The sequence below is a fragment of the Typha angustifolia genome, chromosome 11 (assembly GCF_048772165.1).
Source record: "Typha angustifolia cultivar Huaian chromosome 11, ASM4877216v1, whole genome shotgun sequence".
In the NCBI taxonomy this organism is placed as follows: Eukaryota; Viridiplantae; Streptophyta; class Magnoliopsida; order Poales; family Typhaceae; genus Typha; species Typha angustifolia.
The window spans coordinates 13963503-13986992 of record NC_133249.1 but is presented as its reverse complement, the minus strand read 5'-3'; the positions used below and the strand labels follow the sequence as shown (position 1 = coordinate 13986992).

Below are 23490 nucleotides of genomic sequence, written 5' to 3'. Positions count from 1 at the left end.
CAGTTCAATTTGAAAGTGCACTGAGAATTCATATAAGTTCCAAATAAGTATTACATAAAACTTTCCTGCCAATTAAACAGCTCCATGGTAATTACTAGACATGTTTCATTTCTACAAAATAGATTCGCCCATGCTGGTCTGCACAACACTATCTTAGTATCCCTGGTCAGCTTTTAACCTTTTCACCTCATCCTGCAAACCAAAAGTAATATCTCAAGGTGCATTAGACGCTTACTGCATGCTGAGTACAAGACAAACACTAAGCAGCACAAGAACACATGGTCTAATGCATCTGAACCTAAACAAAATTCAGTAGGTCTAAGATATACAAATTACTATCAGACATATAATTCTGTTTATCTTCCTCCAAGTCAAACTGGTCTAAGATAATGTATTATGGGTTTCATTTCTATTATACTACAATAAGCAATACAAAATAAATAAACAGGGAGATGAGATATGCAGATAATTAAGGAGCTGGATGATAATATGAGTGTAACATTGCATATGAGTGCAAGATCAGTGATATATCCATCACTATAAATGAAAGAACAATCCACATATCTTATTTGACAGGGATTAAAGTCATGCAGGGAGGAACATCTTGCTACTGTCCTACAAGCTCATCCTCGTCATTCACGCTGCATATATGTGTGGGTGGGTTGTGTGTGTACTAAACCGATGCATCATTGTCCCCACCACGTAAGATTCATCCTTCAAACTAAACTGTTCTAGTTTCAGTAGGTGCCAATCTGAAATTATGGTCGATTTCAGTAAGATGCCTAAAAGAATGTTGATTTTGAACATGCCAAAATCAGCGTCACATAATTAAATAATTAATCTTGTGAAACCACCTGTGTTTCAATTATGTCAATGGTCAAGAATTTCTTCATCCTATATTCAAAATACTGAACTTAGGAAGATTTTGGATGTGTATACCATTCAAAGAGACATGGTGAGCTCCATTCTTTCCATGTAGAAGTTCAAGTGGCTACTGGGAAATAAATGTATCCTCAGCACAAACTGATGGATTTGAGATGAAGCTTATCCAAACTCCTATTATTTTCAGTTTCAGCCTCTATAGCAAGAAAATACAAAATGAAAGAAGTGGCAAATTCTACAGTATCATATATTGTAATTTGTGTGCACGAAATTGTGTTTTTCACCTTCTAGAAGAAAATCATAGATAAACAAGTTATGTAGTGAATTTTTTATACGCACTACACTTCATAACTGACTTCTTATATGACATTTTAAGACAAACTATAGAAGGAGGATCACATTTGTATATAGGAAACTTTTATATCTTAGAATGTATAATCAAAACAAATTGTTTGGAATCAAGAACGGTTATTAAGTTGAACAAATGGAAGCCTCAAAGAATTAAGCATTCCAAGTTTGTCCAACTTTGAAACCTTTTTAAAACTTTCATTTTAAAGTCCAAGCAACCAACACTGCCAAACCAACAACTCCATGAGCCAAGTTAACAAAAACTTCAATCCTTAATCTCCATATACCAACATATTTAAGTGGGGCACTACATTGTTGAGTTGGGTTGGCCCATGATGGCACAGCGCATTAAAAGGCCCTCACCTCTTTTCCTTTTTCTTTTCTTTTGCACCAAGGATAAAAGATCAGTAGATTGATTTTTAGAAAAACAATTTAATGTATGAATAATGAATTATATATATTAATAACATATGCCTTATGCCATTTATACATACAGATTTATAAGTTATACATCAGATTTCCTATTTATATCTGTGAACTATGATCAATAACCAAATTACTTCCAGCGAGTTTTAAGGTGTGGAACCAATCTTTCCATCTAAGGATCTTCTTTGTGCAAAAAATAGAACAAAGAACTGAATACATTTTAAAACCTCTAAGTCACTATCTCATGAAAGGTCAGAGAATCAATAGAAGATGATTGTGCGAGAGAAGAAAATGTGTCAATGAAGTGAAAAAATAAAAAATCAAGATATCTTGAAGAGAATCATGAAAATATCAAGGAGATCCTAAAAGATACTGAAGAGATTATTCTAACAACGATAATGAAGATTTTAAAGAACCTAACAAGTCTACGGAATAAAAGATTTGTGCTTCCAACGTGCAGATACATGTGCAAAATGATTCAAGTTGTTTGTTATCTTTCATGGACTGGCACTATAAGATATGTTTTGTGGCATTAATTCATACCTTCTTCCTAATTGTTTGGTGCTTCCTTTCATATTATTTGCTGATGAGATATCCATTCCGCTTCATGGATGGACACCAATGAGATATCTATATTTAACTTGGTGTAAAGATCCTCCAAAAGTTCTATTTTGTGCATTAATATATCTAACATTATAGAAAAGCTACTCCTTAATATAAGGCTCTCTAAAGGACAACTACTTCAAACTAATGTGACATAAAAGACAAACACAGATTTTTTTTTTTAAATATCTCTACCCAAGAAAAATACAAGTTACATATATAAAAGAAAATTTTCAAGATTACATTGGCAGAGGTACAAAAATGATCATGAATTCAACACCTAGTTAAGGTTACCTTGCTATAAAACATTAAATGCATCTCTAATATGTGATATAATTATATAATTGAATCAAGGATTGTCCTCTAACTAGCTAGCTTGCCCCTGAATTGACTTAATTAATTGTATTTGTGTGGACAATAAAACTTAAGTAGTAAATTAACATCTCAAAAATAGGAAAAGTATTCACATGAATCACCTAATATATTAAATACTATTTTATATAATCTATTTTTTGGCTTTTATTATGAAGACCCCTATTTGACAATGTTGAACTTAGGGCCTTAGTGTTGAGATGGTCCTAGCCACATCAACTCTGTTAAAATTGAAGGAATTCTTACTAGATGAATTACATTATTTTCGTGAATAGCAGAATACACATCCTACACCTAGGTTAAAGAAAACTTTTGGCAAGTCCTAAAATTATTGAAATTTTATTTTTGACCACATCAACTCATCATGCCTATTTGTCCATATCCCACATTTATTACTCAACCCAAACTCCAAAACTTCAAATGACAACAACTGTTATCCTACCCACACCAGCCTTTACCCAAGTATTTATTGTCATCTTCATTATTTATCAAATAATTAACAACAAGCTCACCAGAGCTGCCATGTAAAATACAGCACCTACATATTGCTATGATATGCCTATACAGAACTTGTTTTGAAATTTTAAAGATCCTCCAAATGTTCTATTCTCTGATTTGCATAATTATGGTTATAACTTTAAAAAAACTAAGGTTATGAAAAGAGTGATAAGAGTCAATTTAAGGAAGAAATTATCCAACCTCAAATGCTATCTTGAGAGATTGGAGCTCCTTGTCAAGATCATCTATCGCCTGGTTATATGCCTGTGTCGGAGATGACTGGCTCGTCGTGTGAATCTACAATTCCCACGATGAACAATTTTCATTCTAATTACCAAGAAACCCTAAAAACCCATAATCTATAAAAAAAATTACCCTGACTATGATCTTGTACTGGAGAGGATGTGGAAGTTTGTAGCCTGCGAACAGCACATTTGGGTCCCTATGCAACTGCCTGCAAACATCAAGAACTACATCAGAAAAAAGGAAATGAATCCATTAATTGATCAGAATAAGAGAAAAAAGGGGGAAGAATTGAACGAACATGCGAAGGATATTGCCGATGGTGTGGTCTTCGCGCTCGATAGTGAAAGAGGCAGCATTGACGATCTTTGTGTCTCTCTCGTACGAAACCCTATAGTGAGATAAGAAGAATGAGAGATTTGTGGAGCGGAAGTGAGGAGATGAGATTGAACAACCAAGAGAATAGAGGGAGATTAGCTTACTTCTTGGTACCCTCAGGAACCACGAATCGCTCGTAACGGTCGGGAGCATTCATAGTTGCTTGCTCGCTTCCTTGCTCTCTAGTATGACTAAGGCTACTTAAATTTGTGAGCTGTGATGAGATCATTGGATGGATGAAAAGACAACTCGGGCAATGCATTGCATAAGGTTTCCCCCAAATAGTGGGAGAAATAATATATCTATGTTCTTAGGAAGCAACACAAATAGAGCTACCATTCTATATGAACAATGAATTAAACAAAAAGAAAACTATTAACTTTATTCAAATCATTCCGATAGAACAGCTACAGAAAACACCTTGAACATGTAGATAAGCTCATAAAGCAACAGCTGACAATGTGACAGAACATTGAACAATTGATTGTTTAACAACTCGAATAAAGTTTAGTATTCTAAGCTTTTTCTTTTCCTTTACAGATAAGGATATCAATTATAACACAAATATTCAGTCAACATTAAAAAGAAAACCTTTATTATTTACATTTTATTTTGAGAAAACAAAATGCATTAATATATCAGCAATATTTCATTCTTTTATATTATAAGATGACCTGAAGCAGACTTCCCCTCATAGTTAAATGTGAAAAAAAGAAGACATAGAGCATGATAGATTAAGCATATTATGTAACAGGGTGCAACTGCATAAAATAAAGTAAAGAAATAGTAACAGCAAGCTCAGGTGTACAAGAATTTTAAGTTCCTCATGAAAGAACTATAGAACCCTACACATGTCATTCTGTTATATAAGGAACTCTGTCTATAAGGACAACAAGATGCTCCTTCCCTAGACCTTTCATGAGATCTTCTTCTAGTTGTGTTATTTAATTTTTGCTCCAGATATGAATTCGGATACAGATCGAATTCTAAATTGCTGCAGACAGTCAGACACAGATATAGATCGAAAACGAACCGGATCTCAAACAAATTTGGATATAAATGATAAATTGATGGAAACAAAAGAGACATGATATACTCTAGAAAACTAAAAATAATTGTCAATCAAACACCTTTTTAATATGCATGAAAAGGTCTCTTAGCATTCTTCCCTTTGAAAAGAGCATGCTAATTAACTAAAAATAGGGGTTAAAAAGCATATAACATGCCAAGATTATACAGAGGATTATGTAGTTGTGCTGTTAAAAGGAAAATAAGATCAACTGCAACCAAACAACGCTATGAAATAGAACAGAGCAAGAGAAAATTTGCAATACCAGCTCATCTTACACGGCAGTATCAAGAATCCAAAGAAAACAACAAAGCATAATGACTTTCTCTATACCTAAAAACAACAATCATCTACTCTAATAACATAAAGGAAACTGAATCCAACTTCATATCAACTAGAGCCGATTCAAACCTATCAAGAGAATGGTTAAAAGTTTATCTAAAATGACAAAATTGCTGAGAAGGATGTTACTAGAATCTTACAAAGATGACAAGAAGAGCGTGAAATGGACTTCCCCGGCGAGTCCAGAGGAGGAGATCGCGACCGGAGTTCCTCGAAGCTTCTCGAAGGCGCGGAGATCTCTTCGAGGCGGAGGACCGGGTCCGATCAGAGGTGGATTGACACCACCACGCCGGCAAAGAGGACGCCGGCGACGAAGTCTCGGAGTACGGTAGGAAAGGGGCCGGCGTGGCAGAGATCTCGATGACGAGGGGGACAGACGACGGAGTTGGAGAATGGAGGCGGAATGGCGACGGGTGGAGCCGTCGAGATTTGGTTGGCTCTAATGGTGTTAGGGTTAAGTTGGGTTAGCGGGTCGGATCGGGTTAATGGAACAAAGTAATATTTTTTACAATTAAATGGATATCCGATATCTACTATCTGAATCCGACTCCGACTTTGACTTATTTATATGTAACTAGAAGTGTAAACTAGTCGAGCTTGACTAAGCTGAGCCTAACCCCAATTGGATAGCAAAATTTTCTCAGCTTAAGATGGAGATGAGTTGAAGAGGACTACGTTGAGTTAGCTCATTTGTAGCTCAAGAAAATTTAAACTCTGCTCACTAACTCAATGAGGAGCGACGATGAAAAAGAGGAAGGAGAGGGGGAGACGACAATAAGGAGGTAGGCTCGAGGAGAAAGGAGATGAAACTTTTAAGTAGGAAGGGGATAGGATGACGAAGACAAGGCGAAGTTAGTGGAAGCTGAGAGGAGGAGGAGGTGGGTGATGGGGATTGAGGCATTGGCATCTCCAAACACACAGAGGATTGTGGTGCTTTTGGAGGGTTAGTGGCGGCTAGGATTGTGGGAGGAGTCCAAGAGACCATGTAAAATTAATTTAAGCTTAGTTGTGATGTTTTATATATGCAAACAGTACTAAAAAAAAAAAACTTTCTATGAAGGCACGACAAGGCAAAGCCTCCCTCAGATATATATATATATATAGTAGAGATAAGATGAAGGATTTTAACTAGATAGAACAACAAAGCTTATCGTTAAACACCCTACATACACACTTAATTACTATCTATATATAGTACCAGTCACATTCACTACCATAAATAGCAATCTTATCCACCACTTATTCTAAAGAAGAAAAAAAAGAACAACACAACACGCATGCAGACAAACTAAGCAGCAGCAGCATCCACTACGGTTGGCATGAACTCCTCGTCCTTCTCCAACCTCTCCATGGCCTCCTTTTCCAACGTCAGCTCCACGTCAATGCTCCTCCCTCCATCCCTCCCTGGGTAAAGATACACCATCCCGTCGAACTTATTGTTCCGCCCGCTCCGGACGCGCTCCGGCTTCCCGAACCCGAAGTCCACGTCGTACACCTTGAACCTCGGCGAGCTGCCGACCGCCACGCAGTTGACGCCTGCGTCGCTGTAGTAGAACATCTTGGGATTGGCCTCGTACTCCTCTAAGCGCTTGGTGATGGCGGCGGCGTCGTGGGCCTGGATGGCGGATTGGAGGAGGGAGGCGGCGAAGTGGTTGGGGTGGGCGAGGAGGAGGGCGGAGGGGACCCCGGTGAAGACGGCCTGGATGAGGTTGCCGAAGTAGGAGGGGGGGAGGGGAGGGGCGACGCGGGGGCGGCAGTCCGCGAAGACGGCGAAGACCGTGAGGGCGTCTGGGGGGAGGCCGCGGGCGCGGGAGACGGCTCGCCACACGTGGGCGGAGAGGGATTGGAAGGTGGAGAAGGGGGGAGAAGAAGCAGGGGGGTCGGGGGAGGGGGATGAGTTGGTGGAGTTCTTGATTTGGTCGACGAGGGAGGAGGGGAAGGAGAAGAGGCGGGCGACGAGGGGTCTGTCGTTGGAACGGTTGGGGTCGAGCTTCTCGTGGGCGGAGGGGGAGGAGGGGAGAGTTACGGGGACGCGGGTGGAGCGGGCGAGGAGGCGGTCGTGGAGAGGGAGGACGGAGACCGCGGAGGAGCCGCCATGGGAGAGCTCGGCCCAGGAGGACATGAAGTGCCACGTGGACTGGCCGTCGAGGATCGCGTGGTTGAAGGCGCACCCGATCGCGATCCCGTCCTTGAGCTTCGTTAACTGCATCACAAATTATTATTATTATAGGTTTAAAACAATTCAGAAAGAAAAAAAAGAAAAAAGAGTTAAAAATGCTCCTTTTTTGTGTAAAAAATATATTTAATAAATCTCATCTACATATATAAAGTATAACACACACACACAAAATAAAAAAAAGTTTATGGATATGAGGAAATATCATTCTAGGCTCATATGCAGGGCAATCACTCCAAGCTGTTTGGTTGCTTAAAAATGAGGAAAAGAATAGTTATTTTTAAGAACATGTCTATTTGTAATATTTGATTGTAAACAATAAATTAAGAAAGTGACTTACTTATTCACCGAGAATAATTCTACTTTCTGTTTTTAACTTCTTTTTATAAAAAGAAAGTTAAAAAGTTAGTCAATTAACGTTCCTAAAGTATGACACTTTATTAATTTCACTTTCTACCAATCAAATACATCCTAAGTAGGTGTCAAAATAAATTCTCTTAACCTTTAATAGAAAAGGAAAAAAAATACACTGACTTTTGTTTATATTAGTTTTGTATTAAACAATATAAATATTATATCTTGAAACACATAAAATTAGCCTATTTATGTGTTACACTGATGCCCCTCCACACAACTCATTCTAGTCTTGTAACACTAACTCTAAACCACTGTCAAATTGGGCAATGCCTTTTTTTAAAGGAAGATAGCATAATGTCCAATTTAAAGGAAGTACCAGCAGAGTAACTAGCTAGCCACAGACTCTCCATCTACTATTAATGTGGAAGCTTGTATTATACTTTTTAACATCAAGCCAACACCATAAAGTGATATAAAAAAATCTACTAAAGAACATAATAGTAAATTTTCAACTAAGTACTTATCATCATGTATGTTTAATGCAACTGCATCAACTTTTGACAAACTATACTGTGTGTTAAAAACAGAACAAGCCTAGATCCTTAAAATTTGGATAATCCAGGGAAAGTGTGGCCCACTTGATGGGCATTAGTTGATAAAAAGCAAGTCAAGCTCCTGTGGAGTCTAAACTCTCAATGTGATAGTGCATTCTCAATCAGATTGTAGCAAATTCCTGTGACTTGAGTTGCAGAAAATTCACTACTAATTCACACAGTACCATGCAGTAGAGGGCCAAAGTTGCAGAGGATGGAATACAGGAGGAGGTGTGTGAGTACTCACCTGCACGGCGAGGAGCGGGCGGTGGAGCCCCTCAAGGTTCATGACGCCGGTGTACGGCACCAGCTCCTGCAACAGCTTCTCGCTACTGTCTGCCTCCACTAGCTCAGCCACCGCAACCCCTTCAGCCACCGCCTCGATCACCTCAGCCCCCACCAGCCCCTCCCCCTCGCATTCCACCATCAGCACCCCTTCCTCATCCTGCTTCAATCTCCCGGCCAAGGGATAGAAGCACTCCAGAGCTGCAGCCAATCCATCCTTCAGCTTTCCCACCAACTCCCCAAACTCCCCCTCTGCCTTATACAGCAGCAGCTTCTGGTTATAATAGAATGTTATATAAGGAATGTCAAAGGTAGCCAACGGGCATGAAGGCATTGTTGGGCTCTTGGCAGGAAGGACGTTGGCCTTGTTTGTCACCTTTACGGTGGCCTCAACCTTCCCGTTCGCCGGCGTTCCATTACCTGCCACCATTGTTGTGTATATTAGGAGGTATTTTGGGAGGAGAGAGCACAGAACGTTGTGGTGTGGGAGTGTGGGAGAAGAAGGTGGTGGTTATATTATATAGGCTAAAGACTAACTGGTTCATTACTCTGAGGTTATTGATGGGGGGTCTTATGGAGTTTGGTTGGGTGGAGGTGGCATTTATGGGCTTCATGGGGTGGTTGTTTGGCAGTATAAATGCAGTGGCTTCAAGGGTGGTTGAGTTGGACATTATTAGTTTTCACCACACCTCACAGAGTAGTGTAGTGTAGTGTAGTGTAGTGAATGAGCGATGGTTCAGCTGAAAATGGGGCTGCATTAAAGCTCTTGTCATGTAAATGGCACTGCCACCTCTTTGGCAGAGTCATCAAATGGATGTCAGTTCATTGAGGATGAGAAACTGTAGATGTATACGACCAACTTAGGATGACATTTCAGGAAGATAAGACGCTAATTGTGCCATTATAATGCTTGGGCGGGGTGCTCGTGCCGTGGACTAACATGCAAATGTGCTAGCAAAGTTCATTGTTTTAGATGTGCAAGTGGAAGTAAGCATGCAATTAGAGAAAAAAGATTTAAGAAGCTTGGGTGGGTCCTTCTTATGGAAAACAACAAGGATGGTCGAGCCATACCGATGGAGTTTTGACACTCGGCACAGGTCAGTGGCACAGTCTCGTGCCTAGGTGTGTTGCCCCGTGCCGATCGCCATGACGGAATGCAGCACCTGCACAACTTGTCAGTTCTTTTTATATTTTAAAAACTAATTTAGAGTGTAGAGATTTATTATTTATAAGGGTCTTTTTACATAGATATAATATTTTGATGCTAGATCTATAAAAAGAATACTCTTTAAAACGTAACGATTAAAGAGAAGTTTTCATGTCATGGGTCAAAATTGGTATACGAATACATTAGTTAACTCCATATGAGTTAATTTAAACTTAAATTTTATAAAACTTTAGCTAAAATTTCAGCACGATTAGAATTCTCCAAATTTTTCCTCAAATTTTAAAAAATTAAACTTAATATATTAAATTCATTTAAATTGGGTCAAAATTAATATATGAACATGTTAGATTAATTACATTGAACTACGTTTTGATTCTAAATATTAAATTATTGTCAATTAATGAATGCATACAACCATATAATGTATTAATTATTAAATTATGTTTTACTTGGCTGTTGCTATATCTTTAATAAAATAGGTCATTTATAAGATTATTTACTCTATCGTAAGCTTTGATAGGTATACTCAAACCAAATATATATAAAAAAAACATTAAAAGAATATCTTTGAGGCACAGCGAACTGGCATACCCTCTGCTGACCCAGTATCGGCATGGCAATCCTTGGAAAACAATGTGTATAAATGCAATCCTCTATTGTGGAATGGGAGAATATATTATTTTCAGATAGTTGAACTTACTGACAGATTATTCCAGAAAGCTATAGAATTTGGAAATGAAAATACTGCAAGATAGAAACAAGAAAGAAAAATATATAGATTTTGTCTTACTTCTTTTCTTTGCAAAATGGAGGAGAATGATGACCTTATCAACTTCATTGGATCCAATCCGATGATAGAAGATTGAATCGACTTAAAGAGCCTCAGTGGTCCTACTTCAGTGGAGTGTTGGCTCACAGAGGCTGGATTGCAGACTTGATCCTGCAGAGTGCCTAGGAATTGTTACCTCACTATGACCAAGTTGGATCTGGTTCAAAGGTAAAGTAAAATTACAGAAGATTCTTTTGAAAGCACAAAGAACAGTGATATATCTGAATGGAGTAAGAAACTACAAGTGATCTTAATTCATTTACCTACTATTCCAGTAACGAAGCAAAATAAGATTGTGCTTTCGATAAATTAATTTGAGTGGTAATAAGATAAGTACAAGTATCACTATCCACTTTTTCTTCTTTTGCTGAAAAATCAACCAAATCAAATGTTATAAAGAAGGGACAACAAGGCTGGCACATGCCCATCAAATGGGAGAGAGATTAATATTGACCTACTCAATGCTATGCCAGTTTCTACACATAAGAATTCAACAGCAGTACCGCTAGTTATGTTAACAGATGTTAAATTGCTTGTAACAGAGCAACTACTACTACATTTTGACATTTTGACATTCTTTTACGATGTTCAAGTAAAGTAAAAAAAAAAAAAGGAACCATGCAATAAGAAAGAAAGAAGAAACGGAAAAGAAAATTGGAGACAAATATATCTGCAGGCAAGTTCACAGATAATTTGAATTTACCACCAGTATAGATAATTCGAATTTAGCTTCAGCAACTGAACAAAGAGATCCAATTTAAAACAAAGATTCATAATGAATTTTAAGTGAATAAGCCTCAGTGCAGAAACTGTATTGACAATGCTGACTTTGAAGTATCAAGCTACAGTAGATTTCCATGCATACATGTCACATATATAAGCAATCTTCTTATATTCACAATTGATAACAAAGACCATAGTGAAAGAGATGGACATCAAGGGCCAACTTGCCTGAGACAAAGGTTGGCGCTCACAGTTATGGCTGGATAAGTTAGTAAATTTAGGACAATGCGGCATGTGAAGCTCATCAATGATTGTAATACCACATTGATTTGCCTGTCTTCTACTTTATTGTTTCTATGTAGCAAACCTAGCAGCATTTAACCATCTGTTTAAACTATATTAATGAGTCCTTACTGAAAAAAAATTACTCTAGTAAATGCAAGAATTAGCTATTAGTGAACCTACTGCATAGTGAATATCTTAGTAATGATAAAATTAAGTTTCTTATGACACAGCATTGCTGTCCTACAAACGCTCATACATTCATTCCAAAGGGCTATCACCTCTGCCATTTTCAAAGAATTATGCCCAGCTACCATCTTCGAGTACATGCCATGGTATATTCCAGAAATGACACCAAGAGGCCCTATCCCTGCAGAACTTATCTTCCTATCTGCATCATGCACAAGAAATGAACAAAAAGACAAAAATAATAACATATTGTCATTCCATATTGGCTTCTGATATCATCTAAAAAACAACACAAGATAGACCCACAAGGATGACCACACTTACTTCTCCGGATCAACTATAAGACAGAAAATAAAACATATTGTCATTCCATATTTCAGGCTCTTTTATAAGCCAAGATTCTCAGGAAATATGTAATTTAACTAAAACTACTTAGAGAAGGAAATTTATCAATTAAGTGATCAGCTCAAGATCTTAGAATTATTAGATTGAAGGTTTAGAAAGTGAAACTAGCACAATAGAATATCACAAATCTCGATCAGATTAAGCACTAAACTAACAGTAGATTGCTTGAAAGTTTAAAGGACTGCATTACACACTGGCTTCAGTGAGGGGACATCACTTAGTAGCAGCATAGCAGGTTAAAACTGTTAATATTTGAGCTAAGTTCCTGAGAGTTTCTATTTGATTTATTTACAGTAGTCTTTATTAGTTATTACACAGTCTAGCTGTCATTTACTCAGAGGTTGATCCATGACTCTCTGTAGAGCTCTAGGAAGCAAATTATGCATTAGGAAAGAGACATTCGGAAGAGTTAGTGCATCATTGTCACATAACCAAAAAGCAATAGAAGGGTCCTGCAACCTTCAGAAGAAATTATCAGCTAGAAACAATGTAAAACCATTGACGAAGTACAGAGATATTGGCATATCATTTCTTTAATAGTAACTATCATAAAAATGATAAAGACTACAGCTAATAACTATTTCTTGTCCTGCAATCAAGTGCTCTACCTAAGCAAGAACAGATTCCTAAATTGCACATGGCAACCGGATACTCAAATTTAAAAAGCATAAAGTGAAGGCTGAAGACACTCTCCTACAACCAACAACTGCTGGTCAATAATAAATTGATCCAATGTACAGAAAGAGCGCAGGAACCAGAGGTCCAAAACATGGATCCACAACAGAAATTGTTGTTTCCAAAATAACAGCACTAATTGCAATATTGTTGATCACCTGAATAACAAAGGCCATGAATTGTTCCTTGATGCACAACAGCATAATTGCACATTACTAAAATCAACACATGGACATACTGCAAAACATTTTACATTTGAAGCCTTCTTGCATCATGTCTAGAAATGGCAACTAAAGGTCAAAAATCAAACACTTGGAAATTTTCTTCATCAAGACGGAACTTTACATCAGTCGTAATTTACCAGATATTAGACTTCCATTATGTTCTTAGAAATCAATAAATATATTATCCATTTATCCTCAATGTGCAATCAAACCTAATAAAGTATTCACAGAAAAAGCAGTCAATAGCAGAAACTGTGAAAGGAAACATAGTAAGATACATATCTATTGGATTGAAGTAACAAGGAAGTCAATCACTATTGTAGCATGGAAAAAATGAAGCAATATATTAGCAGAATAGAACTCGGCTCAGAAAACCAAATACAGATTACTGTCTAACAGAATTGATTATGCATAATTTTAAAGCCAATTTCCTTCGTAAAAGTCATATGATGCCTATGAAATCCTTTCAAGCAATCTCAAGATAGCCCATCAGATCCAAGAATGTGTTCAGCTAATATAAGGTTGACGTCTAATTGATCAATGAACTGATAAACAGAGAGGGAGGGAGGGAGGGAGGGAGAGGCTATGACTACCATTTGGAGGACCAACTCTCATAAACAGGACAATTTTTTCCTTCATGGTTATAAGCAACTAAGGCATCTACACTTCAATAATTATTTCAATTTTTTTAAAGCATATACTTGATTCATGTAGATATGATATAGTTGTAACCTTGGCATCATTAATATCTACAATATCAAAAACCCAAGTAAGTCTGCCAATCTGTCAACTGGAAAACTAAAATGTTATATCAGCAATCTTAATCTGCAATGTGTTGAATGAAGCAGAAGTGACACTAACTGGAGATATTATAGCATCAAGATCTATTTCCAATACTATACTGACAAAAGAATAAGATAGCATAAAGTTATTCATTTCTCTCCAGAATAGTAGTAGCTTCCAATATTTGTAATGCAGTCTACGGGCTACAGCTGCAATATCATACATGATATAACTTCCCTCCCAATTGCCCTCTACGGGCTACGATCACATCTAACTTCTATGCCATCATATCAAATGCATGACTCTATAATAATAACAATTCCGCAATAATTCTAAATCATATAGAAGCGATTCTCAATAGATTCTGCCAACCAATAATTTGTCATAAAAGTTGGAAAGGGGGAAAAAAGATAACAATCATAATGTCTAGTGAAATCTAATAAAAGAGTATCCAATCTTCCCCTAATTAAGCAAACAAAAGCAGCCATGACAGAAGAGTAACAAGCATGCCAATTCATAACTAAATGACCATTCTTCTCTTACGGCATTAAGAAAAGTGAAAACTAATAAGAATCCATGAAGAGTTTATAGGAAACATACATCAAAGAAAACCCTAGTTGATGCGAAACCCAAGGCCCAAGAGGACGGCCTTACCGAGATGCATTAGTAAGCGGAAACGCCGACTTCATCAGAACGTCGTCAAAAGCCACAATAAGATTATTTATCTACTAAATTCCTCGAATATTATGTTGCTACTGATGTTAGCGGAAAATGAACAAAATAATTAATCAGACGCCACAACACTAGCAAGATGCTAATTCTTTTTCCTTCTTCTTCTCTTTTTCTTTCTACTTTTTTGAGTGAAAAGTTCGAAACGAAGACTTTAAATTGCCGGAGTTGAAACGATACCGCAGAAATTCGAGCATATATTCTTTATTACGAGCTACTAAATGCCGTGATCTGACAATTTACCAAACCAATTTGTAGATTTTGGTTCTCCTAATCCTCCTAACAGACCATAAGGTGTTCACTGTCGGATATCTATCTGGCCAGGTTCGTTTCTTATGACCTAAGAATTCAGTGCAGTATGCTTCAAGCATATGAGATCCTCCAACGACTCCTTACCTCCTAGACAAAGAATAAAGTCCATTTAATATTATTTAAATGTTAGATGACCTAAATATCATATACATTACTGACGTAAAAAAAAAAAAAAAAAAAGAAAAGGGAGAGGTGGATATGCTACCGATGACTTGGAACATTCGTTGGAAGTGGGCCACGTTTGAATGGGAAGCCAATCGAGCGAGACCGCGTCCATCCCGCGTAGTTATAATTTTGAGCATCGGGGATAACGCGAGACGAAGGGGAAAAAAAAAAGATAAAGATAAAGGCAAGTAGCGTTTCTTTTCCTCCAGAGTTCTATTTTTTAATCTCGAAGGGGGATGAAGTCATATTAGTCCAATAAAGGGTCTTCTGACCTGGGTCTCTCTTTATTTGCCCCTTATTCGTCGGGCAACTGCAGGATAGCCACCGGCTTTGAAGTTTGAACGGCCCGTTGTCTCAACTGGGGTAGTTTCTCGCTGAATTGTCCATTATGCCCCCTCCCTCTAAGGCCTAATAGTATATTATACTATTTTTGAGCAAATTACATGATTGCCACCACTATTGTCGTGTATTACCAAAAAAAGAAAAAAGAGTGGATAATTTCATTTAGACCCTTTGAATTATTATTATTTTTTTCATATACTTTTTAATTTATTTTTTAACTACCTACAACTTCTCGAGAAAGTCTTTTAGTTTAGAGGTATATATAGTTATTTTTTTCTTAATTTAAAAGTGTATATAAATATTTTTTAGTTTAGAGTTTATTTGAGTAATAAAAGAATTCAAAGAGTGCATGTGAAAAATAGTAATAATTCAGAGGTCTAAATGAAATTGTTAAAAGAAAATTATATATAAACTTTTATTTGTATCACTCAACCTCATTTAGATAATATAAAACTATTAATTTTTCTGTTTAAACTAATAAAAAACCTAATTACTATAATAGCCGTAGAGTATGAAAGTGTATTTTATTTTAGATTTGAAGAATGGAATAAGAGGAGTAAATTAATAGAAGGAGTAGAGCAATTAGAATATTTTAAATTTTGTCATGTGAAAATTTCTTTATAATAATTTTTAAAATTCTTTTATCATTTTTTCTGTGGTTTTGGATGGAAAAATTAATAAATTGCATTAGTCCACACCAAATAAGTGAAAAGTAATTCAAATAAAAATTTAGTAATAGTTTAATTATATGCAGAACAACGTAACGCAAAATTTATAATATATTCTTTTAATAAAAAAAGATTATACGAAACCTTTTTGTCTAACTTTTAATTTAATTATTTTAAACCCACTCTTGCTGTCTTAATCAAAAGGCAACCGTTATTTTGTCGTCCATCGTATTTAATAGTATAAATCATTGACTAATTTCTGTCACTATATGACCATATGTATCTAAACGAAAATACTTCTCTGACTAGAAAGAGAAATACTACTCACTGGTGACTTAATACGTAAGCAAAATTATTATTTCACCACTAATGACCGGCTAATAATTGTATTTTAGTCTGGTACACAGGAGGGAGTGTTTTAAGTTAAAAGTATAGTAGATTTGAACCAAACTATAGCTTGAGAAAAAAACTAATATATGGTTATTATTTATAATTGGCTCTTCTAATTACGATATTCAAGTTATTTATTTTAATGAAATGCCCTTGTTCTCCCTTCAATCCTTTGCAACAAGGCCATTGAAGGGCATTTCAGATATTAAGCTGAGAATATCCTTCAATAATTAGACAACGACAAAGGCGGTTCCGCTAAATAAAGAAAATATAGGCGGTGATTTGCAAATATAGGAGGTTCCTCGGAACCTTCTCGCCTCGTCCCCACCCTATCTTCTAGTGGGATGGCACTTCCGTAATAATATCCAAACTCTAGTGCCACTCTCATATCCACTTCACTATTTATAGCCATCTATACCCCTCATCCTTCTTCCACCTTCTTCTCGTGTCCACCATCATTCTTAGATAGCGAGATAACAAGAGAGAGAGAGAAAAAAAAAAGGAATAGAGAGAGAGAAAAAAAAAGGAATAGAGAGAGAGAGAGAGATGGCATCTCGATATGAGGTGGAGTTAACGATTACCTCGGCGCGTGACCTGAAGAACGTGAACTGGCGCCACGGCGAGCTGAGGCCGTACGCGGTGGCGTGGATCGAGGGCGGCGCCAGGTGCTCCACCAAGGTCGACGTCGACAACGGCTCCGATCCGATCTGGGACGAGAAGCTCCTCATTCCCTTACCTCCTCAGGCACGGCTCGATGAGGCCGTACTCTACATCGACGTAGTCCACGTCGACGCCGACGAAGGCGTCAAGCCGCTCGTCGGCTCGGCCCGGCTCCCCCTCCGCGACGTCGTCGACGAGGTTGGGATCGGCTCCAAGGCCACTCGCAGCTTGAAATTGAAGCGTCCGTCGGGGCGGCCGCATGGGAAGCTCGAGGTCAAGGTCGCCGTCAAGGAGCCGGCGCGCTATTACGACCCGTACGCGCCGCCGTATGGCCAATCGGCATCCAGGGGATACGATTCATACGGCTACGGCCAGCCCTACGCTTCTGCGCCGCCGCCTTCCGGATACCCTTACCCTGCGCCGTACCCCTACGGTGCGCCGCCGGCTTCAGGGGCTTACGGTGAGCCGCCATCTGCAGCCTACGGTGCGCCGTCGTCGGCATACGGCGGAGCTCCGGCTTATGGATCGGGCGGTCCGGCGTACGGGACGTCGGCCCCGGTGGGGCAGGAGAAGAAGTCGAAGTTTGGGATGGGGACGGGGCTGGCGGTGGGGGCGGCGGCGGGTGTACTAGGAGGGCTGGCGCTGGCGGAGGGAGTGGATTACGTGGAGGACAAGATCGAGGACGGTGTGGCGGAGAGGGTGGAGGACGACCTCGCGTACGATGATGGCGGTTATGGGGGAGATGACTTCTAAAATCGGGAATCAAATGTGGAAGAATAAGTTAGTTATTCGTGCGATGTTCGGGCTGTTCGCTGTTTTATTGTGTATGTGTGCGTGAGAGAGAGAGAGAGAGAGAGAGAGAGAGAGTGTGTTTAAATTGAATGTTATTAACTGAAAAGAAGATTAAAAGCTTTTAATGGAGATGGAACTATCAAAGGGTAGCGTTAGTTTAACGATTGGATGTAGACCTTGGAATATGCTGCATCGAGATTGTGCGGGCTCCAGCATATTCTTCTTTCTTCTTCTTTTTGTTGATAAAAAGTTATAGTATGTAAAATTTATAGTAGTTTATTATAGATTAGTAGGACGGCACTATAATTTTGGGAGTATTAGATAGGTCAGTAGCTTTTCTTATTGGCCTCTACAACTTCAAATTTTGACTTACAGTTTAACATCACTTCCACCAGTAGCTATGAAAGGGAACATCAGTCGAAGATTGCATTTAGATTTCGAGTTAAATAGCCTTGATGGGATACTTTGTTCAAATCAAGTCAGAAATTGTAATATTCTCCCTACTCTCTACAATCTTGACTATAAACATCTGATAACATCATCATTCGCAACAGCAAAGTTGAAGAAGAGAGCATTGTAAATATAAATTAAGCAACAAACCTTTTACATAATAAAAGGGCTAAAAGTTTCAAGTTAAAGAGTCGATCTAACAAAAGATAGCAGCGTTTCAGAAATACAAAAATAGCAACCCACTCGATTTAATCTCTTTACTCCAGGAAATATAACTCTACGCTGCTGCTTTTTCCTTCTTTGGCATCCTGTAGCCACCCACAACACAAGCATGATCACGCTCAAATGGCTCCAGTGTGACCTGCTCCGAAGGCTTGAACTTGTCTGCTTGCAGCTTCTTCACTTCCTGAGCAAAGACAGCCTCGGCAGGGACAGTGGAGTCGATACAGTTTGCCTGATTGAAGGATGTAACAAAACATGAACAAATTGAACATGGAAAAGAAAGGACTGGAACAATATATTGCCCATACGTAAACAACATCAGGTTATCCACTGGAGTAATGGTTACAGAGAAGCTGGCTGCAAAAAATAAAAGTCTGCCCATAAGCTGAAAATATTAATCGATATACCTTGATTGAAATCACAAAATGACCGCCATTCTTCAAGAAATATGAGGCATTTAGCGCTAAGATCCTAGCCTGCAGAACCAAATGACTTATTAGAAATTAAACCACTATTATAAGCAGAATGTAGTTCATATCATAGTGGACATTTTCCAGTTTTTGGAAGGGATGTACTTTTTTGAACTTGAATCCTTAATTTCCTGAGGTAACAGGTACTTAAAGAGGCATAATTAGCAAAGTATCAAGATAATAAAAAGATCTCTGACAAAGAATGAACTAATAGGTAAACTATTCATTACCACTGCCTGCTTTTTACAAAATTAGGCATCTGAAAACATTGGAAAATTTTAGTTAATATCCCACACCCATCAAATTTCAATCATTAAATTGCACATGCGCTACATTCTCCACTAATTTACTTTACTTGTCCATACTAGTCATAGTCCAATGACCTTTCTTTGCACATGCAATGCTCAAACTCAGCAGATGCTGCCAGCTTCTGCTGGCACCTCTTGAAGGAAAAGCAGCAGTGCCAGAAGGAGATGACATTAGGCAGATGTGGCTGCATGGACCCTAGTGGCAATCAACGAATTATGCTCCCCATTCGTATATGTATATGGGTGTGTACGTCTATGTATACGTACGTGCATGTGTGTGTATATATTTACATACAAAATAACCCATATGCAGTCATTTCTCAAGAATGAGTAAAGTGCGTTATTAAGAGCCAAAGTCCCTAAGAATAAAATAACATGGAAAATGAAGTTCCCAACATTTAGACCCACCTCGGGAGAGTTATGTGATGCCATATCATGTATATTGCAAGATGTGAATTAAAATAATCATCAAGAAAGTTATTCAGAAAGTTGTTACGAGAAAGATCCGAGAAAGATCCAACTGTAATATTAGATTATAACTGATGTGATAGAAAAGAAAAATCACGATTGATGTGACATCCACGTGATAAGTAATAGAAAATAATGCACAGAGAAAACAGAACTTAGTGACACAAGCACATCAGAAACTCGAATTGCATCATCCATTATGATGTCCTGAAGGGGAATCCGAGTAGGCTCATCATTTGCTTGGTGTCCAAATAAAACACATAGGTGCAAAATACTTAAATTTGACAAGGAAATCAAAAGGTCGTTGCTATAAAAAAAGGGATAGAATATCCAATAAGATTATAGTTGGATTGATGTGAAATGCACATGATAAGTAATAGAAACTAATGCACAGTGAAAACAGAACTTAGTGACACAAGCGCATCAGAAACTCAAATTGCATCATCCATTATGATGTCCTGAAGGGGAATCCGAGTAGGCTCATCATTTGCTTGGTGTCCAAAAACATATATAGGTGCAAAATACTTAAATGTGACAAGGAAATCGAACGGTCGTAGCTTTAAAAAAAGAAATACAAAATTCAATAAGATGATAGTTGGGGAGAGGAGGGGAGAGACCATTCCAATTAGGCAAACTAATTGAAGTTTGACTAAAGATAAATAAAGAATTAAAAAACATAAATTTTACGTAAACCACCAATAGCCCTTGTTTTAACAAAACATTCCATAACGTATCTAGTGCTTCAATAACAAGATCTTTCATGCTACATGGAAGAAATTGTGATGAAATTTAAAACTAGTAATATTATCATAAACATAACCCTCCATGATCTTTAAAGGAAAATAAACAAGAACAAATAACCCTATATAAATCCATAGAACAACTTGAGAATATAGGAAAGAACAATGATTGCATGTATACCTGGTCCGGCTGAGCAACATCTGAAAAGATGACATCAACCATGCCAACTAGCATTCGGTATCTCCCAGGATGCCTAGCATCTTCAATAATTGGAATAACATTTGTTCGTTTCTTAGCCATGTTTACAAGATCCCTACCACTTCTATGTGAAAATTCAACCGCATAGACAACTCCTGTCTGTCAAGTTACTTGTAATGAGATATGGTATAAACATTACAAGAAAATAAATTCTGAGTAAAAAGAACTTACAGGTCCAACAAGATCAGAAACATGAGATACTGTGGTCCCTGATGCAGCTCCAAGGTACAATACTCGAGATCCTGGAGCCTGAATAATGTATCATGAACTTAGGAACAGCAACTTGAAGATCTAGCAGATATACAGAATGAATATGGACATAGAAAAGTAGTAGGAACGGATTAATATCTGGAACAACGATAAATTTTTCCAAATTCTGAAATGAATGAAACAAAAAAGCAAAAAGGAAATTCCAAGTTTCAAAACAAAATGAGTAGGCCGTGTAAAGAATCATACTCCATCAAGTGTACCATTCAATCTGCACAAACACTATCTTAAGTATGAAATGTACCACCCAACAGAAGCTGTAGCTGAAGAAGACAATCAACAAAAGATTCCACAGGAACTTAATCGCAATTATTAAGAAAATCATTGAGAGTACTAATCAAGATACTTCATAAAATGAAAAATTCACTGAAAGAGCAAGAGGTTCAGCTAGTACAACACAGGATACATGATACAACTGAAAAGCTTGAAATAAAAAGAAAAACAAACACAAAAACAAAAAAGTAAATATAAAAACAAAAATAAAAAAAGTAAATATATGGCAATATCAAAAGGATAAGCGACATCAACAGGATAATTATACATCTATATACAATGAAAATATGGAACTGTTGAAAAAGATGCTTGCAAAATAACTGCATAAGGTGAATAACTGGAAGTCAATGCCCTCAAAGTTGCAATATATGAACATGCCCAGCTAAGATTTGAGAAAGAAGAAAACGGAAAATAAGAAACAACCTACTAACACAGCAAAAAAAAACAAAAAACAAAGAATCTTACAAGAAAAACAGAGAGAAAACTTACAATCCAAATATTATCAACGCCACCAAGAATAGCCGCCGCCAACTTCGAGCGGAAGGGGTTCCACACCCTGTACTCAACCTTGGTACCATCCTCATTCTAAAATAGAGAAGCCATCACTGTTAGAACAACAAAAGATAGCAAATAATAGCATAAAAGAAGCACCTTTATGGTTAATACCCACCTGCACCGAGACCCGCTTCTCACCATACACGGAATCTCCGACAACCATGTTCTTAGTACACAACGCGTCTTCCTTCCCCTTGGCAACAAAGACTCCGTCGTGCCTATGGGGTTGAACAACGACCTTGCTCCCACCCCTCATTCCACCACCGCGACCACCTCCACGCCCTCTTCCTCCTCCACCACCACGGAAGCCGCCGCGTCCTCTTCCTCCGCCTCGGCCTTCTGAACCTCCACCTCTCCCGCCTCCTCCTCTTCCTCTTCCTCTAAATCCGCCGCCATCGCTGCGGCCCCTGAAGCCTCCACCGCGGCCACCGCCTGAGAACGATCAAAAGATATGTTAAGACATACGAATCGGAAACCATGATAGATTGGAGAAGAAAAGGAGAAGCGATTGCCTCTTGGGGGTCTCATCTCAGTGGAAACCAGTGTATGTTGACGGTAGAGAGGAGGCTGGAGTAGTGGTAGTCGAGCTAGGGTTTCTGGGAGGAAGGTGGATTTATAGCGAATGTCGAAGGGTGTGGGTTTAGGGTTTAGGGTTTAGGAAAGTCGTGTCGCAAGATCGCAATGACGAAAATAACCCCCCCCCCCCCCCCCGGATGACCACAATTCGGGTTGGCGAACGGAGCCCGGAAACCCAATAGTGGATCCAAATCCAACAAGTCTTATCGGGTTCAATTTTAGGGATCTAATATGCAAATTTTCCATGCTTGATCCAGTCTAATTATTTAGACAAAATTGTGCTAATGATATATAGCTAATCTTGATTTGAGTCTCAGGTTCTGAGAGGAAAAGTCCTAATTCACTCAAATTTACACATTTGAGTAGGGTTTTCCCTTTATCCCACCTTTTTTTATTCTGCATTTCGAGCAAAATAAAATAAAATAAATATTATTTGTCTTGCACAACCATGCTAATAATTACTGCCTACTGTGCATCATTCAAAAACAACTTAATAAAAATATTAGGCCATTAGGTCTCAAACTGCTGCTTAGAACATAGACCCAAGATGATCTTCTGAATAGGATTTAACTCTATAAAGTCAGGATGGCCGAGTGGTCTAAGGCGCCAGACTCAAGTTCTGGTCCTCGTGAGAGGGCGTGGGTTCAAATCCCACTTCTGACACCAAATATATATATATATATATTTGTTTTGCTTTTCTATTTTAATGAATGCGCCTTTGTTTTGCATTCCATTGGGCGATGAAGCCCACAATATTTGCAGACAACTCTCGTATATTATTTTATCCCTCCTTTAGCCCTTTTTTTTTTTCCTTTCTTTCTTATATCTATCAACTCTAATAAGCCTTCTATAGTTTGAGACCAAGTTCCAAACTTAATTAGATATAAAAAAAATAAAAAATATTTAGTTACTAAATCAGTTTAGAAGTTCTCGAAGGCCTTCAATGAAATATTATATTTCAATTAATTTTAGATGAAAAAACTAACGGTTGGCT

The 23490-nt window shown here is 38.0% G+C and overlaps 5 protein-coding genes and 3 non-coding genes across 10 annotated transcripts; 2 read left to right on the top strand and 6 right to left on the bottom strand.

Annotated features, from left to right (window-relative positions):
• Positions 1 to 3: 3 nt before the first annotated feature.
• Positions 4 to 5591, bottom strand: LOC140770104 (DNA-directed RNA polymerases II, IV and V subunit 11). 2 transcript variants are annotated; one of them, XM_073111103.1, is made up of 6 exons: positions 5302 to 5591; positions 3855 to 3964; positions 3674 to 3763; positions 3505 to 3583; positions 3331 to 3426; positions 4 to 192 (listed from the first exon to the last, which is right to left on the bottom strand). In XM_073111103.1, exons 2-6 carry the CDS (start codon positions 3905 to 3907, stop codon positions 154 to 156), a joined length of 357 nt encoding a protein of 118 aa, XP_072967204.1. In that variant the 5' UTR covers positions 3908 to 3964; positions 5302 to 5591; the 3' UTR covers positions 4 to 153. The 2 variants fall into 2 exon arrangements, with proteins under 2 accessions (XP_072967204.1, XP_072967203.1); XM_073111102.1 differs by having other exon boundaries at positions 3674 to 3964; positions 5302 to 5442.
• A 680-nt stretch (positions 5592 to 6271) lies between these two features.
• On the bottom strand, positions 6272 to 9020 carry LOC140770432 (BAHD acyltransferase DCR). The gene is made up of 2 exons (XM_073111631.1): positions 8535 to 9020; positions 6272 to 7364 (listed from the first exon to the last, which is right to left on the bottom strand). Exons 1-2 carry the CDS (start codon positions 9000 to 9002, stop codon positions 6450 to 6452), a joined length of 1383 nt encoding a protein of 460 aa, XP_072967732.1. The 5' UTR covers positions 9003 to 9020; the 3' UTR covers positions 6272 to 6449.
• Positions 9021 to 9265: 245 nt separating this feature from the next.
• LOC140770434 (uncharacterized) lies at positions 9266 to 15578 on the bottom strand. Its single transcript, XM_073111632.1, has 4 exons — positions 15097 to 15578; positions 11856 to 11965; positions 10531 to 10680; positions 9266 to 9735 (listed from the first exon to the last, which is right to left on the bottom strand). Exons 1-4 carry the CDS (start codon positions 15191 to 15193, stop codon positions 9691 to 9693), a joined length of 402 nt encoding a protein of 133 aa, XP_072967733.1. The 5' UTR covers positions 15194 to 15578; the 3' UTR covers positions 9266 to 9690.
• Positions 15579 to 16893: 1315 nt separating this feature from the next.
• On the top strand, positions 16894 to 18225 carry LOC140769959 (protein SRC2 homolog). The gene has a single exon (XM_073110883.1). The coding sequence runs from the start codon at positions 17003 to 17005 to the stop codon at positions 17867 to 17869; it is 867 nt and encodes a 288-aa protein (XP_072966984.1). The 5' UTR covers positions 16894 to 17002; the 3' UTR covers positions 17870 to 18225.
• Positions 18226 to 18467: 242 nt separating this feature from the next.
• On the bottom strand, positions 18468 to 22572 carry LOC140769958 (rRNA 2'-O-methyltransferase fibrillarin 1-like). 2 transcript variants are annotated; one of them, XM_073110881.1, is made up of 7 exons: positions 22433 to 22572; positions 22036 to 22352; positions 21855 to 21950; positions 20997 to 21074; positions 20748 to 20924; positions 18988 to 19056; positions 18468 to 18812 (listed from the first exon to the last, which is right to left on the bottom strand). In XM_073110881.1, the coding sequence occupies exons 1-7, from the start codon at positions 22446 to 22448 to the stop codon at positions 18636 to 18638; spliced, it is 930 nt and encodes a 309-aa protein (XP_072966982.1). In that variant the 5' UTR covers positions 22449 to 22572; the 3' UTR covers positions 18468 to 18635. The 2 variants fall into 2 exon arrangements, with proteins under 2 accessions (XP_072966982.1, XP_072966983.1); XM_073110882.1 differs by having other exon boundaries at positions 18988 to 19051.
• Positions 19995 to 20068, bottom strand: LOC140771529 (small nucleolar RNA snoR60). The gene has a single exon (XR_012106184.1). It is a non-coding gene; the product is annotated as a small nucleolar RNA snoR60 (small nucleolar RNA).
• On the bottom strand, positions 20246 to 20319 carry LOC140771527 (small nucleolar RNA snoR60). The gene has a single exon (XR_012106182.1). It is a non-coding gene; the product is annotated as a small nucleolar RNA snoR60 (small nucleolar RNA).
• Positions 22573 to 23075: 503 nt separating the features above from the next.
• Positions 23076 to 23159, top strand: TRNAL-CAA (transfer RNA leucine (anticodon CAA)). The gene has a single exon. It is a non-coding gene; the product is annotated as a tRNA-Leu (tRNA).
• The last annotated feature ends 331 nt before the right edge of the window (positions 23160 to 23490 follow it).

Coding starts and splice junctions, on each gene's coding strand:
- LOC140770104 (XM_073111102.1), bottom strand. CDS start 3,903: ATGCTCCCGACCGTTACGAGCGATTCGTGGTTCCTGAGGGTACCAAGA. Junction 3,584..3,673: donor ATCGGCAATATCCTTCGCAT/GTTCGTTCAATT, acceptor TGATGTTTGCAG/GCAGTTGCATAGGGACCCAA. Junction 193..3,330: donor CTCTCAAGATAGCATTTGAG/GTTGGATAATTT, acceptor TTTGGTTTGCAG/GATGAGGTGAAAAGGTTAAA.
- LOC140770432 (XM_073111631.1), bottom strand. CDS start 9,002: ATGGTGGCAGGTAATGGAACGCCGGCGAACGGGAAGGTTGAGGCCACC. Junction 7,365..8,534: donor GCCCGCTCCTCGCCGTGCAG/GTGAGTACTCAC, acceptor TTTGTGATGCAG/TTAACGAAGCTCAAGGACGG.
- LOC140770434 (XM_073111632.1), bottom strand. CDS start 15,193: ATGCTCAAAATTATAACTACGCGGGATGGACGCGGTCTCGCTCGATTG. Junction 11,966..15,096: donor ACGAATGTTCCAAGTCATCG/GTAGCATATCCA, acceptor TGCATGATGCAG/ATAGGAAGATAAGTTCTGCA. Junction 9,736..10,530: donor CCATTTTGCAAAGAAAAGAA/GTAAGACAAAAT, acceptor CAAGTTGTGCAG/GTGCTGCATTCCGTCATGGC.
- LOC140769959 (XM_073110883.1), top strand. CDS start 17,003: ATGGCATCTCGATATGAGGTGGAGTTAACGATTACCTCGGCGCGTGAC.
- LOC140769958 (XM_073110881.1), bottom strand. Junction 20,925..20,996: donor TTTCTGATCTTGTTGGACCT/GTAAGTTCTTTT, acceptor GTAACTTGACAG/ACAGGAGTTGTCTATGCGGT. Junction 18,813..18,987: donor ATTTTGTGATTTCAATCAAG/GTATATCGATTA, acceptor TCCTTCAATCAG/GCAAACTGTATCGACTCCAC.